This window comes from Lepidochelys kempii, chromosome 11 (genome assembly GCF_965140265.1).
Source record: "Lepidochelys kempii isolate rLepKem1 chromosome 11, rLepKem1.hap2, whole genome shotgun sequence".
Taxonomy (NCBI): Eukaryota; Metazoa; Chordata; order Testudines; family Cheloniidae; genus Lepidochelys; species Lepidochelys kempii.
The window spans coordinates 27,630,030-27,649,351 of record NC_133266.1 but is presented as its reverse complement, the minus strand read 5'-3'; the positions used below and the strand labels follow the sequence as shown (position 1 = coordinate 27,649,351).

The 19,322-nt window shown below is 40.0% G+C and overlaps 1 protein-coding gene across 1 annotated transcript; it reads right to left on the bottom strand.

Moving 5' to 3' along the window:
- On the bottom strand, window positions 1-18,169 carry TNFAIP6 (TNF alpha induced protein 6). The gene is made up of 6 exons (XM_073304731.1): window positions 17,988-18,169; window positions 8,326-8,463; window positions 6,352-6,513; window positions 3,654-3,882; window positions 2,427-2,467; window positions 1-1,464 (listed from the first exon to the last, which is right to left on the bottom strand). The coding sequence occupies exons 1-6, from the start codon at window positions 18,079-18,081 to the stop codon at window positions 1,301-1,303; spliced, it is 828 nt and encodes a 275-aa protein (XP_073160832.1). The 5' UTR covers window positions 18,082-18,169; the 3' UTR covers window positions 1-1,300.
- Between the last annotated feature and the right edge of the window lie 1,153 nt (window positions 18,170-19,322).

Sequence of the window (19,322 nt, the reverse complement as noted above, 5' to 3'; positions counted from 1 at the left end):
TTATTAAAACAGAGGTAGATTTAATTATATTTTGGGGTCAGGGGGTTAACAGACAGATATAAATTGATATCAGGAATGGATACACGTCTATCAGTTCAGCATAATGCAGTCTTAGAACTGGTGTGAACAAGACAAAGCCTGTTGACAGGTTGAAAAAGGGTTTGCTGATAGTTGATGGACAATTCCTTTTGGTGCCTCAGTTTCTCATTAACAGAGAATCTTTCAGCTTTTTGCCCTTTAATATATGTGGTTTGAGAATAGAAAAAGCTTGAATAACTCTGCACTGGGTAAGGAAGATAAACTCCTTACAAATCTGTTAAATAATTTATGATCCAGAACACAATAAAATCACAAGGACAGTACAATTACAGATTCAGTGCTTTTCATGCTGCTTTAGTACCTTCTGGCTCTAGAAGCCCATTACATATGGATTCGTCAGGGATATATCACAGGCCAACTCTCAAGATGAATTTGCACTTTGAAGTAAACTATCATGGAGGCAAGGCTTACTCAAAAGACATTAGAATTGAGTTAGCTTAAAAATAGAGAGAGAGCAGCAAGAAAGGAAGCAAGAATAGGGAAAGGAGAATTCAGACAGCAATAAATATACAGGAATGAAGGAAAGTGAGGGGAGAAGGATTGAAATATCAGGCCCCCAAAACTTCAGCTGAAATGGTGCAAGGGGTGAGAGAAAAAAAGTGGATAGTGTAGAATAACAATTAGTTGGGAAATCTATGGTAACAATGAATCCTTCCGTTTAGTTCAGATAAGTTCATAGAGGATAGATCCATCAATGGCTATTAGCCAATATGGTCAGGGATGCAACCTCAGGCTCTGAGTGTCCCTAGCATCTTTTTGCCAGAAACTGGGAGTGGACGACAGGGGGATGGATCACTTGATGATTATCTGTTCTGTTCATTGCCCCTGAAGCACCTGGCATTGGACACTGTCGAAAGAGAGGATTTTGGACTAGATGGACCATTGGTCTCACCAAGTATGTCCGTTCTTATGTTCTTAGTTTCACTGACTCCTTGTGATCTAGAAAATAATTGTCTATCATTTAAGTACAATTTTCTAATTTATTTCCCAATATTCTTTATTAAGAAAAAATTACAAAAAGCAGAAATTATAAAAGTCAGAAGGATAAGATGAAAAGTCAGAAGGATAAGACTGTGGCCGCTGACTATCCCAAATATAGTATGATAGCTATAACTTATTGGACAAAACAGGTATCTCAAGTGGTATTTGTATTTAATAACTGTATATTCCAATTGCATTTTCTGTGATGTTGATCGTCTGTTCACATAATGCCAAATTTTCCAGACAAGAAGTTTGTGTTTCCTTGGGAAGTTGCATTTTTCTCATCATTAGGTTTTGAAGGTGGGTCTACAGCAACGTATTTAATTTGAAAACCACCTGCTGTCACTGAGGCATCTGACAAAAACTTTAAGGTCATGAGATTTCCTAGGGCAAGAGAGAGGGGAAAAGTTACTTCTTTGCTATTGAATAAAAAGTGCTGCTTTGGAATTTTTCTCTTCACTCCTCCCTCCCCAAGAGCTATTGAAGTATTTCCCCCCAAATCTTGGAGCTAAATCCTAAGATCCTTACTCACTTCTTATTCAGACAACATTGAAATCAATATTGGTGTATCTCATTGAAAACTAAGCAAGGAGCTCAAGATTCACCCACCAGTATCAATAAGAGTTTTGCTTGAGTAAATACTGAGTAAGACCTTCAGGAGTTGGATCAGCATTGCTTACTATGGGCAGGGCCAGTTTAATGTAAGCAAGGGACACCCTTAAATTAGATACGATAAATAAGCACATTGGCCCAAATCCTCAAAGGTATTTAGGAAGAGGCAGGGCTGAGTAGGGACTGGGGGAAGGGGTGGAGTGGGGGTGGAGTCTGGAGCGGAGCGGGGGTCAAGCACCCCCTGGGAACTGAGGAAGTAAGTGCCTATGTTAAAAACCCAAAGATACAATGTATTTCCCAATTCCAGAGGCTCCTTTTCAGACATATCCTCTCTAATAAGAGTCTCGGGCCTGATCTTGCAATCCTGATTCCTGAATAATGGGAATACTTATTGACTCAATATTTTGTATGTGGGCAGGTCTTGTAGGACTAGGCCACTGATACAGACATGCTAAACTCCCAAATCAGTGAAGTCACTTTGATGTAAAAGGGAGTTTTGCCTGAGTAAAGCCTACAGAATTGGTCCCTAATTCTTTGTCTAACTAGACTTCTCCAGGATGTCTCTTCTTTTACACTTATTTTTAAGCAAAAGTATTGAATAAAGTATATACTAGAAGGTTTGCATGGTGGCTTATGACATATTAGCCATGAAATGGGCATTTAATCTTCAAATATCTGGTCCCCTGGTCCAGTAGGTTGATATTTTTGTCTACGAGCAATACATACAATATTACCTGTGCTGATGATATCATCTGGAAGTTCATCTCCACAGTACCTGAAAAAAGATTGTAAAAGGTTCATGACTAAATGTGCAAATATGCAATAACATACATGCCACAATGATACCTTAACAGAGAAGGATGGAGTCCCCCTTTCTGTTATGGTCCATAGTTCTAAGTTGTTCTTTGGGGTCTATTCTAACATAGAATTATGTCATTGGCTTAAGTACATTTATCTGCACTATTTCACAAATGAGAGTGAGGGAGGAGAGAAGAAAGAGGATGCAGGAAGCAAAATTTGCAGTAATTGAAGAAAGTAAATGAAATAAAAGAAGGCAAAGAGCTATTCATTTTCATAAGAAGCAATGACTTGAAGCTGAGGGAGGACAACCTTAGATTAGACATCAGGAAAATGTATTAAAGGGGACTTGTCAAGGGAAAAATAAAAAGGGGATTGTGTACTCTCTTTGCTTCTTGATGATGTACAAAGGGGGCATGAAAACCAGTGAGAATTTTAAGAGAGTTTATTTTTCTCTCTGGTTTTTTACATTAGAAATTCAGATGTTCCAAGCTGGAAAACTCCATGATTACGGGGGAACCAGTGAAATGACAACATCACACGAGCAAAGAGAGTAAAAAATTGAGCAAGTAAGTGGGAAAGCAATGTTTCAGACTGTAAGATTGTTTCAAACTCCTTGGGCTATTCGGTCGTTTTTGTTTTGTTTTTGTTAATATTTATTTCGCTTCAATAAAGAACAACATTTTGAGCTAAGTGTATTTTTGCTAATAACTCAACTCCCCCTCCCACATCCCTTCAATTAAGGTGTTAGCGCAAACACTGATCGTGCTCTGAGAGTTCCAAGAGCTCTTCCACCAAAGCCAGGGATGGATGACCATACTTGTATTTCTAAGGTAACAATAAGCAGTTGTTGAGAAAATCTTGCAGGCTTTCTTTATATTTCATAAAGAAGCAAAAAAGGGCAAAACCCTAATTTTTAAAAAAATCTTTGCAGGTCACCTTTACTAGTAGTGAGGAAGACTGCAGAGGAGATGGTTTTGGCAACATCATTGCATATATTCAAGAACATATTAGATGCAGGAGTGATGTAGGAAGCACCCCTGTAAATGCAATGTGGTCAACATGGTCTTTTTCTGAGCATACTGTCAATGAAATATTATACCTTGAACATTTTAACTATATAGCTTCAAATATATGTATAAAGATGTGGAAATTATTTTTACCTGCCCACAAAGCCAGTGATATCATCATAGCTATCATAGACTTCTAAGAAATCAGCCATGCAAGCAGTGTCATCTTCAACATCAAAATCCAGGAACTGTAGATGAATCCGTTGTCCGTACTTTAGTCTGATGTGCCAATAGCATATTAGTTTATTTTCATACTCGTTTGGGTAGCCTGGTGACTTAAAGATGTGCTTTGTGTCTGTGAAGATTCCACCACATTCTTTTGCTAAGAGAAAAATAAAAATAGATTTTTTAATGTGTTTTGATTTGTCATACCTTTTTGTCTGTTAGCTCTTCTGACAGAATCTTAAACAGAACCAACCCAGTATAACAACAGCAAGACTCTTGAGTGCTGTTCATATAGTCTATAACCTCATCATTCTTAACTAGTACCATGGTAGCACACATATGGCGTATATAGTATATATGGAATTGATATGCTGGCAACTAGGGGCCTAATCCAAAGTCTATTGAAGTCAGTGGAAGTGCTCTCATTGACTTCAATAGGCTTCAGATCAGATGCTAGGTGCTCTGTATAAAGAAAATTGGCATGTCAAAGTCCATCTATAGGCCTCACAACTGCACCTATAAATCACTCCACTTCCAACCTGGTCTCTCTTCCTTCAAGTCCCTCCTTAAAATGTTCCCCATCCAAAATGTCTATAAACTCTAGCCCTCATCCCCACTCAGTTAGACTGTTTTTTTGTTTTGTTTTGTTTTTTTTGCATCCTTTTCCCCCTTCCTTTGGGCTTTATCATTCAAGATGTTGAGCACCTGTTCCCATTAGCTTCAGTGGAAGTTGAGGACTCTCAACAGCTCACAAGCCTGGAAGACCAAACACTCAGGGCTGGTCTACACTACCGCTTAAGTCGATGTAAGTTACATCTTCTCAGGGGTGTGAAAAAGACATCCCCCTGAGCAACGTAAGTTACATCGACTTAAGCGCTGTCCACACTGGTGCTATGTCAACCGGAGATGCTCTCCCACCGACATAGCTTTTCCGCCTCTTGCAGAGGTGGAGTAATTATACTGACGGGAGAGCACTCTCCCGTCGGCATAGTGTATCTTCACCAGATGTGGTGCAGCTGCACTGATGTAGGCTCTAATGTAGACTTGCCCTCCGTTTGTACATTGTCTATTTTGATTGTAAATGCTTCAGCACAGATACAGGAAGGACTTGCATCCCAAACACAAGTTGTTGCACAATGTATTAGGGTGACCAGATGTCCCGATTTTATCGGCACAGTCCCAATTTTTGGGTCTTTTTCTTATATAGGATCCTAATATATATCCCTATTTTTCACATTTGCTGTCTGGTCATCCTACAATGTACTGCCAACATCTTTAATACCTCAGAGAACAATGCAGCCCTTAATTCAATTAGCAACAACTTAGCGTTCTCTCCTTGGGATGCTGCCCTTTCTCCATAAAGACAGGCAACTCTTCTCAAATCTGAACAATATTCTCCATCAAGTATTAAGAAATTTATTCACAATGGGAGGGACCCAAATTAACCTCTGAGTGTAAACAGCTCTGGTTAATCATGCTGTCCACTGCCCAAAGAATGTATTTGAAAAACATCTAAGTGGAGAGAGGACAGACAAAGGAGAAAGTAAGGCTGATAGTAATCAGTGCCATAGTCTCTCACACTCTCTTTATTTGCTGAGCATTTGTGAGTGTCTCCCATCCCATGCAGCTATTAAACTGATGACCGCTGAGCTAACATAAACAAGCTAGAACCATGGTGTACACAAATAAAATATGCACAGTTGTATGTATTTCTCTGCTAACCCAAAATGCTGGCTATTTAACACAGGATAGGCCATTTGGAGGGGTTTGAAAGAGAACACAAAGTTAAACAATTTTTCTTGTTGGTGCCTACTTTTTATCTCTTCCCTCTACTTTACTTCCTTCTTCATTATACTAGTGGTACCAGATTATATTGGAACAATATGTGGTGTAAGCCTTGACAGTCATTTTTGGGTAGTTTCTTCTTCATGTGCTGAATCAAAATGCCCATCCTTATTTTTTATCTGCTTTTAAGTATAGCTAAACTTCCTTCCAAGTGTCAGACAGTTAAAGGGGATGTTTATTAAAGGGATAATCATCACTCAAATTTGGGCCAAATTGTAGCAGAAACAAGCTTTTTACAAATAGAAGACAAATAGACATTTTCCTCTGGATTTTTTTCCATACTCCCATGAAAGTTGTCGTTTAAAACAAATAAATACTCTGCTGCAGTGTGTGCAACCACAAAATAAAGCTGATTTAGTTTATTTTAGTTTGTGCAAGCTGAGAAAAATGTAAAAGGAAAACAGGACAATTAATTAATTAATTACTACAATTGAGATTTTTAACATTCTTTTAATTTTAATGATCGAGTAACAGAGGTGAAATATGTTTGTTTACAATATATGATTTTAAATGTTCCCGTTAACATTACTTTTATAAACACACAGACCAAAATATTCAAACATAGGTGCCTAATGTTAGGCATCTAAATAAAAGTAGCTGCTAATCACCCATGGCCTAATCATAAATTTAGGCACATAAATGTACATACCCAAATTGGAAAATTCATTAGCCCTATTATTGATTCATTAGCTAGCAGTCGGTCTATTATTAACCTTAAAAATCTATTTTATTTAGTAAAAAGGCATGTAATTAAGCAACATTGGATTTTTTTTAGACACACCATGAGGGTTGTAGCAATAGACATCCCATCTCTCACTTCTGTTGAGGCGAATCCCATAGTCAACAATGCCGGTCTTTCCAAAGCCACAGCTGGATCCAGCTTTCACTATGGGATAACCGACTCTGCCCTTAGCCATCCAACCAGCAGCACACACATGGAAACCTGTGTGACAGAAGGTTTTGAAAATTCACTCTAAGCAGAAACATTATAAAACTTATTGCCTCATTCAAACTAACATCATTTTTTCTCATTGCCAAAATCTAGTTTATGTATAATTAGCTTAATGCAAATCATATCATAGTACTGAGGCAATTGCTATCTTTTGCATGGAGAATTTTGAATGCAGAGTACAAAATCACTTCTTGTCCTCCAAAATAAATTTTTTTCTCAATGAAAAATAAAAATCAGATGCAGATGGACAGTAAAGCTCCCCACCCTAGAAATTACATTACCAACCTTTGTATTCAAATTAGGAGTCAGATTAGTCATGTAAATATAATACATTGATTGCTTTGTTTCCTTTTCAGTGCCTAATCCTACAACCTCACTCAGTCATTATTCATGGGAATAAGGGTTTTCAGGACTGGGCTCTTTGGGTGGATAAAAAGATGTATACATGGGATAAGCTAAGGCAACAGAAATGCTTATTGAATTAAAAAACAACCTGTTAATACGACGTTATGGCTGAGAGTTTAAAAACAATAAATCAAAAAATTCAAAGTTATTCACTGCTTAGTACATAACAGTTTTCATAAGCTTACCAAATTTTCAAAGTAAAAAACCAGAACACTTCTTTTGTGGTGGTTTTCAGGTTGTGAAATAGTCACAAACAAGAAAATGTACCCTTTTATTGTTTGCTAGTGCCTACTGCCAAGTTTTGATTCAACAGTGATGCTTACATATTCCTCACGATGGACGATTTTTTCCAATAACTTATGTTCTGAATGAGTTGATCATGAAACAATGAACAAAAATGTTAACATTCACTCGGAGCAAGACAACACCTTCAGTGGAGTCTGCACTCATTCAACTCTTCATTCCAAACCCTTGTCATCATACTGAACAGTCTTTCTACTGGATTGTTTGTTCTCAGTATATATGGAGAAAATTTGGCAAGATGTCTTGGATAAACACAATAAAAAGTGTTTTGATTGATTAAATGAAAATTTGGGACATTTCTAGAAGAAGTTCCTGTGGCACTGATCATTTTTTTAAGAAAATGCAGTGAAGGGGAATGCTTCTATCTCCAAAAGCACCCCCTTCGTGTAAGGTTAGTGGTGAGGAGATTGAGGGTGAGGCTGCTGCTCCCAAATTCAAGGAATAGGCTCCTCCATTGTGCTGCACCCACTCTAGGGCTCCATCCCACACAAAGCACAAAGAGTCACACTAGCACTGCAACCAGCTGCTACAACAGGGGTTGGCAACCTTTGGCACCTGGCCTGTCAGGGTAAAGCTGTTGGTGGGCCAGGCCAGTTTGTTTATTTGGAGCATCAGCAGGAACGGAGCCCCGCAGGTCCCACTGGCCGTGGTTCGCTGTTCCTGGCCAATGGGAGGTGTGGGAAGCAGCGTGGGCCGAGGGACGTGCTAGCCACTGCTTCCCACAGCTCCCACTGGCCGGGAACAGTGAACCGCGGCTAGTGGGAGCTGTGTGGCTCCAGGCCTGCAGATGCTCCAGATAAACAAATGCGCCCAGCCCGCCAGCAGCTTTACCCTGATGCACCAGGTGCCAAAGGTTTCCGACCCCTGTGCTACAACTATCTGCAATACAAGTCGCATAGCAGCCCTGAGCAATCAAGGGGGTGGGAAACTGCAGACAGTTCAAGCAGAATGCCTGAGCTGCCTGGGTTTTCTAACAAGATTGCAAGAGCCACCCCCAAAGTCATGACACTTGCAATAACACAAGTGTTGGCAACATGGAGCGTGTGATGTGAGATTCAAGAGACTGCACATTCAAATGCACATTTTCTTTCATACCTATTTTTCTTGCTGCCTCCAGCTGCTGGTATGTGGCTAGTTGTCCTCCTTCATATTCACACACTGCTTTAGCTTCCGCATAGGTGAGCTGATATTTTCCAGCCCGCGCCTCCCTGTGGTACACTCCAGCTGCTCGCTCTGTGGGATCAAAGCCATTAAGAATTTTAGTATTTTTTAGGAGTACAGAATATAGGATCCCAACTGGCCTCCCTTCCTGGATGATATCAGACCTCATTGCTGCCAGCAGTTGATCAGGAACTGCAGCTTGGGCTATTGCCCAGGTGAGAACATAAACAAGATATTCAACTGAACTTTACGTTATTTAGAAAGCTTCAGGAAAATGTGTGTCCCTCCCAACACAGGGGTATTTTAGAGTCCTGTGGGAGGGGGGCTTTTTGAACCACAGTGAGTCAACATACTTCTGAAATGATCCCCAGAACTACTACTTAGAAAGCAGCATCTCTAGCAACAATGAACTCTTGTCAGAAACACTGAGTCTGGAATATCCCACTTAAGCTAAGAGGTGATCTTTCCTGACTGGTATCACAATGTACTTTTGGATATAACTGTGAGAGATATGGCAATGTCCTGCCATGTCCTAGACAAACCGAAGGGAATGAAGTTAAACTTTATTGAATTAAGTTTAAGTATTTTAGGAGTTCATTCTATGAAAAAGGCAATATTTATGTATTATTGTATGTAACTTTTTAAAGGGGAGACATGACTAATGTAAACCCTGGGAAGTGTTATGAGCTGCAAAGGACTCTTTTGAACAATGTGCCAGACAAGACTGAACTTCTAGTTCAGGAAGTTTCCTAGGAAGGAGTGTTTCTCGTCCTTGGGACAGCAAATTTCTCCCTTTGGACCCAACGTTTTGAAGCTACACCTTCAGGTGAAACCATTGCTTGGCTGATTTCCGCAGATCAAAAACTCAGACTTTATAAAGGAGTGAGGATACATGAAGGTTCTTGTTCTGAGCAAAAGCTGTTATGAACTTGCAAAAAACAAACAAACAAACAAAAACAAAAAAACCCCACCCAAAACAAAAAACAAACAAAAAAACCCCACAACCCCACACCTATGTGGGGTTAGGAGGACTGTTTACTGGCAAGAGTCCTTGTTGGAGTTGGGGTGATCTCTGGTCAGCTTATAAGCATGCATGTAGGTTCTTCTGTTATTTTTAATATGATTTCTCTGTAATATTTTTACCTTAAGAATAAATGTGCTTGCTTAGAAAGGGCTGTGTTGTAATTTAACTGTGGGCACTTATGCTATTTTCAGCTTCTGAGGAGAAGGCAAAGCAGGCCTGCTGAGGCAGTCTGACTTGCTAGAGAAGGGGGTAGCTTGGGAATACCATGGTCAGGAGGGAGAGAGACACATGTCTCTGGCCAAGAGAGGTGACAGCTGAGGAGCCAGCCATAGAATGGGGGTCCTTGCTGAACCACAAAGGGAAGATAGAAATGCAGTTGCCCTGAATTATTACAATAATTTTGAGTGTACTCTTTGTAGAATGAATCAGAACTTTGTTCTGAAGGTCTAGAGAAATTACAGAGTTATTTGGATAGAGGAGGTGCAGAAAATTAAAGGGAAGAGTGATGTGACACACATATTTGAGCTACTGTCACATATTAGGCATAGAACCAGAGCAATTGTTAGCTGATGTTTTTCTTATACAAAAAAATTCTTACATTTGTTTTATAACAACATTACAATATTTCTACCATCACTGCTGTTGAAGGGTCCAGTTGATTTGCATGCAGAACTCCCATTGATTTCAATGGGAAACTTTACCCCACTTGAAATCTGACAGAAACTACTGTACATCATGCTACATTGCCATCACTAGTCAACATGACCAAAAAAATTGGCAAATATAAAGCTGTTTTATACAATAGTAATACCACACCATAGGAAAAGTAACCTCTCTTTTGAAAGAGTACTTAGATTCAGTGGCTTTGTCTACATTAGGGACATTGTCAACTTTCCCTCCATTAATCTGTGGTTGGCAATGGTGGGAATCCTAGTGTAGACAGCCTGATGACTGCCAGTACAGTTTTTAGACTCATGTTAATTAGACTTGTTCCCAACAGGGTTAGATAAAAACAGTCTCAGCAGACAGTGGGCTGCTTATATGAATATACTCAAAAATGTCCCTGATGTAGACAAGGCTAATATATATTTTATGGAGTTGGGGTGCTTCCAGTCCAAAAACCTAAGAGATCATAACATATGCTAGCTACATATATAGGATAGAATGTATGCTCTTTGATGGGATCCCCGGGGTGCAGCCTGGGACTCTGGGACCACTGTGGCCCCTTGACTCTCCAGCCTGGGCTGTCTCTCACAATGTTTTGCTAGTGATAAGCAGCAAAGCCCTCCAGGCACTGTTATCACTCAGTACAACCGCAGGTGGAGCCCCACACCCAGCTAGATTGCATGAATGCTCCTGGAGCCACTCATGAATCACACAAAGGCACCAGCCAAATCCCCCCAGCTCCCAGCCTTGTACCTCAGGAATCTACCATCTTGCACTGCTCAAGATGAGCAGTGCAAGTTTATTAATTGGTTCACCACTTCATCAATGGAAAGTGGTCATACACCAGCCTTTGTAAACCTGAGCAGATTTACCAAACACTTCAGGCAAATTCACTGGTAAAGATAATCAGTAAAACAAGTTTATTGATTACGAAATATAGCTTTTAAGTGGTTATAAGTGATAGGGAAAAAGTCAGAGTGGTTACCAAAATAAAATAAAATATAAGCATGCAGTCTAAACTCTCAACCCTATTAGACTGGGCAATATCTAGATTAAGCAGTTTTTCTCACCCCACTGGATATTACAGTTCATAGTAGCCAGTCTTGAAACCTGGGCCAGTCTCCTTTGTTGGAGTCTTCAGTCTTCTGAGAGTCCTTGTTGCTTGCAGCATAGGTGGGGGTGGAAAGGCCAAGCAGGGGGCCATTGTGTTCTGATTTACACCATTAGTCCATGTGCTTGGAGAACACAAGTCCAGGCAAGTCTGACAGGGATTGCTGAGTCACCAGGCAAGGTTGAGTAATTCCCCTGGTGTCGCCTTGTGCAATTGAGTCATTGCATTGTAGCTCCCTTTCTGGACAATGGCTGGTGAGGTCTGTTCAGCACCCACCCGGGCATTGGTTACCTCCCTTGTCATTGTCTCTGGAGAGCCAGTATCCGGGCACTTCCCAAACCCACAACCAGTGGGTTTTCAGTGAAAATCATACAACACAATTATTATAATTTTATATGTATTAATGGTACACATATTTAGATAGAACAATGGATTTCAGCAGATCATAACCTTTTCCCTGATATCTCACATGGCATTCTTTTTGTGAAATATCACAATTATATACAAATGATGAGTATGGGGTTACAGGCTGCTCCTCTGGGGTGCAGAGTGTCACATGCTCCATTTAAAACATTTTCAAGATCCTTTTTGTAGGAGATCCTTTTTGTAGGAGAGAGTTTTTGAGACCACAAAATTGTCATCAATCAGGTTTTAACCTATATATCCTGGCACTTTCTTTCTCCAGTAGTTAAAGTGCATTTGATATAGTTATGTATGGACTGAAAATCTGATTAATATAGTAAAGAGATGCATAATTTAACATTACAGTACTTTCATGTGACAATCTGGGAAATGAGGTAATCAGTTACCAGGTCTCACAAGTAAGCTCACAAATGAATCTAAAAATCAAAGTCTTCAATCCTTCAGTCTCACTGAGCTGTGCTCAGAGCAGGAACCAAGTTTGGGATGTTGGGGGGAAAACGTGGCTGATTTCTGAGACTGTCACTTAGCAAAGGTGACCAGTCCTCAGTGTAATTTAGAGCAATCTCAGGGTTACTTTAATTACTAGATGCCAATAACTTATAACAAAAAGACTAAAATACAACTATGAGGTTCTGGCCAGATCACTGTCCCTTTGGACTTATCCCTCTTATGCATGACAACAAGAATTAATGTGCCAACAAGAATTAATAGCATGCAGTTGCCCATAAATGGGGTTTTCAAATTTTAATCCTTTAGAGGCAAATTTTGCTCCATTTTACCAGTCTGATGAAATCTCAGTGTGGACGGGACATTAATAACAGGTTTGTTCAGGCTATTATTGGAAAGGTTCTGGCTTTGCAATTTTTGTAAAAGCTATTATACTATTAGTAGCACCTCTTTAGTTTTCTATCTTCATAAATTGTATTGTGTGTGGTCTTGTCCTGCTAAAAGCAATCACCACCTTATAGCTCCGTTACTCTTTTATAAAATTGTGTTGGTAGCTTTTGGCTGGATAGCGCCCACACACGTATCCCGCTAAGCTTTGAGGTTTGCTGCTGATTCCATATGCCACTTGTTAATGCTGTGGCATGGTCTATTATAGTATCTATATTTACTGATCACATCTTTCAGAGGTTTTTTTCAAGTACATCCAAGACTGTGCAGGATTGTGATACAACACAACAGCAAAACATCCCTTTGATAAATTAACATACCTATTGTGATGCTGGCAGGCCAGACGCCAGCTCTTGCTCAGGCTGCAGGCATTAGCTAAGAACTGACAACCTCATAAGTGGAGATCAGACCTGTATGTTAGTTTTGCTCAAAATAAGTATTAGTCTTATAAGAATATATTTCAGTGTTTAGACTCTATGAAATGCTTGTATGTTGCTTTATGTATTAATCTCACTTATACTATCCATATCCCATGTTATAGGTAATATTTAAGTGTTTGCTCTGAAACTGTAAACCCCCACAATCAGGACAGAAACATTACCAAGTAAAATACTAGTTTGCCATAGGAGGTGTTGTCTCCTGCCCAACAAAAAAGGTCCATAGACACCGGACCAACTACTGTGGAACATCAGAGGACAAACTACTTTGTTGATTGCTCCCCCAACCCTGAGTAGGAGATATGCACGTGAACTTGTCCCATCATCTTGAACTCTGAGAGAAGGGAATAAATATCCCTGACAAAAAGAAACTGCAACTTTTTGGCTGTTTGAACTCTGATGGGCCAGAGACTCTAAGGCCATGTCTAAATGACCACTTATGTTGGCAAAACTTATGTTGGGACTGGAAGTAACCTGAATGTGGTGTGATTTTTGGTATCACATTTATCACTAAGTTCAGTTTGTCTGGGTGGTATGGTAGACTGGAGAGGCTAAGGGGACTCTCTGGTACTCCATGATAAAACTGTTACAGTGATCCAGGAGTTCACATTTGTGACTGGCTTGGTGAAACCTAATCATAGAACAGACCACCAGTTTGGGGTGTCTGCCCTGCAGTAGGCGCACACTGTCATGAGCCGCTTTAGATAGCATGACATGTATATTGATAGATATACACATATGCACACACACACACTTATTGAGGCACTATCATGTCTCTGTAGTTAAGGCTGAATCAAGTTCTACTTGTACATACAAACACACATCTGATGCAGTTTATACATCCCAAGTGAATGGTTTAATGCTGCCACTAGAGAGCAGGAAGCACTCCAGCTGGAGCTGATTACAGCAGCTAGAAAGGCTATCCTCTGCGGAGGGAGACGTCTGGCTGAGAAAAATATACTCTCCCTGGGTACCTAGCTGGGAACTCTTCCATGACAGTAGTAAAGGGTTCTAAACAGCCCAAAGGCCTGCTTAGTGTAGAGATCTTTATGCTTTCCTCTGGAGAAGTCTTAAAGGGTTGCTACTAGCTAGGCAACAGCCTGCCCCGTAAGAATCCTCTGTAGTATGTAGCATATGTAATCATTTTCCTCTGTATTTGAAACATTGTATACTGGGACCATCCACCACTGCCCTTTGGACCCTACCACAGGGAGTACAGCCTGTCGAGTTAACAATGTATTGTTCTTCCACCATGGGCTCTCTATAGCTCTCCCTGGAGTTCAGGGATGGAGGATGCTGCTGCTGCAAAGGTGATTGACCTTCCCCCAAACCCACTTCCATAACAGCAGGTAAGATCTGAATGTAAAGGGTTCTCTGTGTACAGGTTAAGGACTGCTAGATTTGACCCAATGAAGTACCACTAAAATGAGTGATAGAATGGAGTAAATCAAAATTGAAAATTGAAGGGGAAGCAGAAGATGTAAATTTTTAACTTTGTTCTAAGTGGTCATTGTAAAGAAATATAGTAATACATTAGTGCACGTTAATATTTCACATTATGTCCTTATATTAGGTACAAAGAAGAAAAAGGAAGCCAGAAGCAGGCACTTCTCTTCTGCCCATGAATCTAGCAGTTTTGCTGTTAATCCACAAACCTTAATGGCCAGTTTTGTTCTGTCCTTGGACCAAATACAGCGGTTGCCCTGAGGCAACACTCCACTTAGATTTCAGTGATATTCAGTGTGCGAATAAGGACAAAAGAAAATATAGAATATTAGGGAACAGAGATCTTATTACAACTTTCTGTTGGAGTTCAGTGCGCTTTAGTGAAGCCAGAAAATGTGACAGATAAAGAATTTTTAGTTTGTTTCACAGGATTTCTCCCCCACCAAAAAAAAAATCACAGCTAGATAAGACCATGAAATATGTACACATGGGCTCTGATTCTGGGCTGTGTTCTGGTCCCTTTATGCCACTCCAGCAGGGAAATGGGGCTAACAAGCATCCTGATCTCCCCATCCCCTTACTTTCCCTTCCTTTCGCTGCACCTTGGTGATGGCCTGCTGGGGCATGTGTGACCAGAGTGCTCTGTATTCCACTATTCTGGATTGTTGATGGTCTCTTGGAATCTGTTGCATCCAGTGTGGAAGTTACAGCAGTTCCCGAGGTTGCGCTAGCCAAATTGGCCCCCAGTAGCCCTAGAATCCTTGAGGTGCAAGGGTGACATGCAGTTCTAGTATGTGCTTCAGGACTGGAGCAGCTCAGAATCAGGGCCTTGGTGTTTCAGATTTATCACTTCAGTTTTGCAGAACCACTCACTACCAATATTCCCTCTAAAGCCACGACCTACCACTGGCCCTTGCTAGTTTATCCTGTTAATCAGTTTCACAAATTCATCTAATGTCTAATCTCCATAGTTTCAGTTTACTGATCCTTGCCCTAGGAATGGATTTTAGTTGCACGCCTTAAATCATTTGTAAACAATTTCTGCTGAGCTGAGCAACTCTCCATTACTAAAAAGTATGTTCTCTATTTACACATTTCCTTGTAAACATAACAAGCAGAAGGATCAAATACTCTAGTGCTTGCTGAGGTTCAGTGTTTACTTGTTCTTTTTCCTCTTTGCTCATGAGGAACTTACTTTAAAATGAAAGAAATATACTTTTCTAGTTTATTTTCTTCTCCCGTTATCTGAAGCTGATTAGAACAAAGTATTCCTTTCCCCCTGTCCAAAATACAGCCCTGTATAAACACAATAAAAATGTTTGTGCAAACTTACTCTGATATTGGTATTACAATAACTGCTTTTGGATCATGCCAGAATGTGCATGTTCCAAAAGCTGACTTCAGTCAAATAAATGTTAGTGTAAAGCTAATATATTCAGCGGCACTAAGTATCCATGTTTAGTGAATTTGAACACAATACATTGGGTAGCATAGAAATAAGATGAAGGGAATTTCTAGTCTACATTTCTAGCCTGTCCTGATATCAAGACATGATAGTTCTGTGTCATTGCTATGGTGCCTTATTTTACTGAAAAAAAGTTCTCATTCTGGTTTGGATATTGCTTTGCCAGAAGAGAGGAAGCAAAGGAAAGTTCAAATGTGACTATGCCCTGTTTTACAGGTGCTCCCATTTACCTCAGTAGGGTTGGTTCTTTTCTTTCCTGTATGTGTTATGGGATAATTAAATCATGACTGTGTTGTTTTGTTGGACATGGTATTTTTCCCCCCTACAGTCAATAGGAGATGGGACTGTGGTTACTTATTGTTCACATTACAACTGAAACATTGTTATGATTGTATAAAAGTGTGTGGGGTAGTAACGGTCAAAATTCTCCTCAGTTCACTGCATTATGTTTTGGCTGCACAAGCAGCAATATTTTTGTTGCAATAATTAGACGGTAGGGTGTAGGTGGAGACCCTCTGTTTAGTGCAGTGGTCTGAAGCGGTGACCTCAGGCCCTCAGGGTAAAATATTTGAAAGTTATGGTCTGAGGCACTCCATGGGTTCTCCTTTTTGGAGATTGAATGAGCTAGTGTTTTTCTTTCATCTTTCCTGTCACTATAAATCCTTTTATTGCAAGTGGTGCTGACACCAGTGTTTTTGGTTTAATAGAGGGAAGAGTAGTAATCCATGGTGCCCTGATTCAGTCCAGTTAACACCTTGCTTCTTCCTTTTAAAGAGAAAGGAAGCAAAACTAGAAGGAGACTAAAGCACTCCATTTCCACTCAATCCATACAAAAGGCAGCTGCTGAGATTATTTTTGTCCTTACCCTAAAGGCTCTTCACAGCCATCTGAGCCTACTTACCCTGGTGTCTTATCATGTCACCTCTCCACCACTGGTCAGCCAGCAGTGCCAGTCTTAACTGCTTCTCACACAAATGTCTGATAAGTTGTCCCTTAGGCATAGTATACCCTCCTTTTGGTGACCATAGAGACACTACCCTCTCCTCCTTCATAGCCCTCCTTCTCTGTGATATCTCAAATACATTTAAGAAAGAGTGGCTATGCTCAGGACTTGGTGGGGAGGGGAAGTACTTAAAAATGAGTATTTGTATAGAAAAGATTAGTGAGCGAGAGAGAGAGAGAATGAATGTTTCCGTTCCCCCACCCATATTTCATATATCACTTGTCATTTAGTTTTCAAGTTTTTTTTTAGGGAAGGGACTAGATTTACCTATGTGTATGTTTAGCACCTAATAAAGTGGTCCAGATCTTAAATCTGGCCACTATGCAATGACTAATAATAAACATGAATTAAACTAACTAGAAATCTTTTAAAGAGATCATAATGTACTGTAAAAGATAAAATAGTGTATAACTATTACTCCATAAATCAGCCATTTCAGACACACATTTGCTTGGTCGTTCTTTATGTTAATGTGTTTTGAATTAGTGTTCTTTCCATTGCATTTGAAAATGTATGATTTTAAGAAGCCCTTTTACCCATATATGAAAGAATAGACTGCTGCCACAGTATTTGTACATACTTCATTCTTTCATAATTATTCCCCACAACTGCTTGATGATGCCAGCAAACCATAAGAAAAACCAGTACACACTTTCCAAGAATTTTTACTGAAAATGTAGGAAGTATTATATCTGTGGGGAGAGCTATTACCTCAGCATTCTTTAGTTTCACATGTAGGACACCATGTATTTGTTTTATGTTCATGCAAAAACTAGTGTGCTCCTTTTACAGCTCTTTCCTTTTACACTTTCATATTTTTCCTTCATTAAAAGAATTGTCATTTAATACTCAGTTTTTATTTCAGCTCATGCTTTCACATAATACACTCAACTTACATAGTTCATGGATTCTTTTCCTGGGTAGCCTTTAGTTAGAAAATAAGTGTGAAAACATTAAGAAAATTAGGCAAAAATAGTAATTACTCAGGTAAAATTCCTATTGATTTCAATGCAAGATTTTGCCCTTATTGATGTACAGTACATTTTTATATCATTTTAAATAACTGGTTCTTTCCGCAGCAAAGTGAATGAATAAAAATGAAAAGAATGAATGCATATTGTTCTTACCTAACCAAATAGAGTTATGCAGTACTCCATTCTTGAATCCCCAACTTTGAGCTTCGTTCCACAACAAGACAAAGAAGAAAATTAACACGATCATCTCTTCTGTCTGAGCTATTAGATTGTAAATGCTCTCCGTTGAAGCAGTCAGGGTAACCTCTGCTAGCAGCTGCCTAAATTCTGTTGGAGCATCTGGTAACCTGATCTTAAATAGTACGTTTCCATGTGAGGTCAGCAAGCCTGCTCCAATTGAACTTTCTGTAGTATTGTTACAGAATTAAATGTGATGTCGGAGTTGGTTGGTCTGACTCATTTTATGGCTCCCTTGCTGATGTGTCTGCTCCTCAATGTATCCATAACTACCAAAGCACATGTGAAAACTTATGTGCCAAAATTTTCTTTAGCGCTCACGCTCTTCAAATATATTCCTGCCTGTGCTAAAACTAAGGAGCAAATCTAACAGGGGATGATGATTTTACTCACACAATACATTTTCTGTTGTCATTTAAACATTCTAAAAGTCTGGTCTGGTGGAATTTCTCGGGGACCCGACTGGGAAAAAGCAGTAGTACAGGTAATGCTTTGCCTTAGATTTAATAATTTTATTAAGACGTTGAAGTAAAAACAAAACAGTACAGAGTTCAAGCATAGACGTTTCTGGGGATCAGGGAATAAGGTAAAGATTATCAAGGGGTGTGAAATTTGGTTTAGGAATGGGTGGCGTAAGGAATACATAATCTGCAATCTCCCTGATTGGGCGTAAAAGTTTAACGGGTCAAAGTACAGACATTGAGATATGGGGGTATGTTCAGGTGTGGAGTATAATGAGTGGATATGATGATGAGGATCGATTTACCCTCATTTGGTGGGATTTAATGTTCAGTGAGTTTATGGTTCCAGTTCATATGGTCCAATGGAACAAGTCTCTCAGTCCCTTTCCCATAGTTGATGAATGATGTCGTACCGGCTCACACCTCCTGGTACAGTCGGTGGCCGGTGATGTGTTCGATGTAGATGTTCCTGGACCATCAGATGGTTTCGAGACCATGAGGTGCCATATGAGCTGTGCGTAGCGTCGATCGATCTCAGAGGTCCACACCACATGCTCGTTGCAGGGGTCCCAAGTGCCCAGGACTCAGACGATCAGGGCATCCATCTGCACCTCGTAGCCCTTCGCTCTCAGGGTGTCGGCCAGAGGGGTATATTTTTCCAGCTTTTGAGCTCGGGCTTCACGGAAGGCCGGGGTCCTGTTCTCAAAGGAGACCGTGACGTCGACGAGGATGATCTTTTTCTGGCCTTGTTGGTGACTACCATGTCAGGTCACAGTGGGCTGTCAGTACC

What these genes read in the sequence shown, in the direction of transcription:
- TNFAIP6 (XM_073304731.1), bottom strand. Translation starts at nt 18,081, where the DNA reads ATGATCGTGTTAATTTTCTTCTTTGTCTTGTTGTGGAACGAAGCTCAA. An exon ending in GCATAACTCTATTTGGTTAG is followed by an intron (nt 8,464 to 17,987) that starts GTAAGAACAATA and finishes TTGATCCCACAG; the next exon opens with AGCGAGCAGCTGGAGTGTAC. An exon ending in CTATTGCTACAACCCTCATG is followed by an intron (nt 3,883 to 6,351) that starts GTGTGTCTAAAA and finishes TTTTTCTCTTAG; the next exon opens with CAAAAGAATGTGGTGGAATC.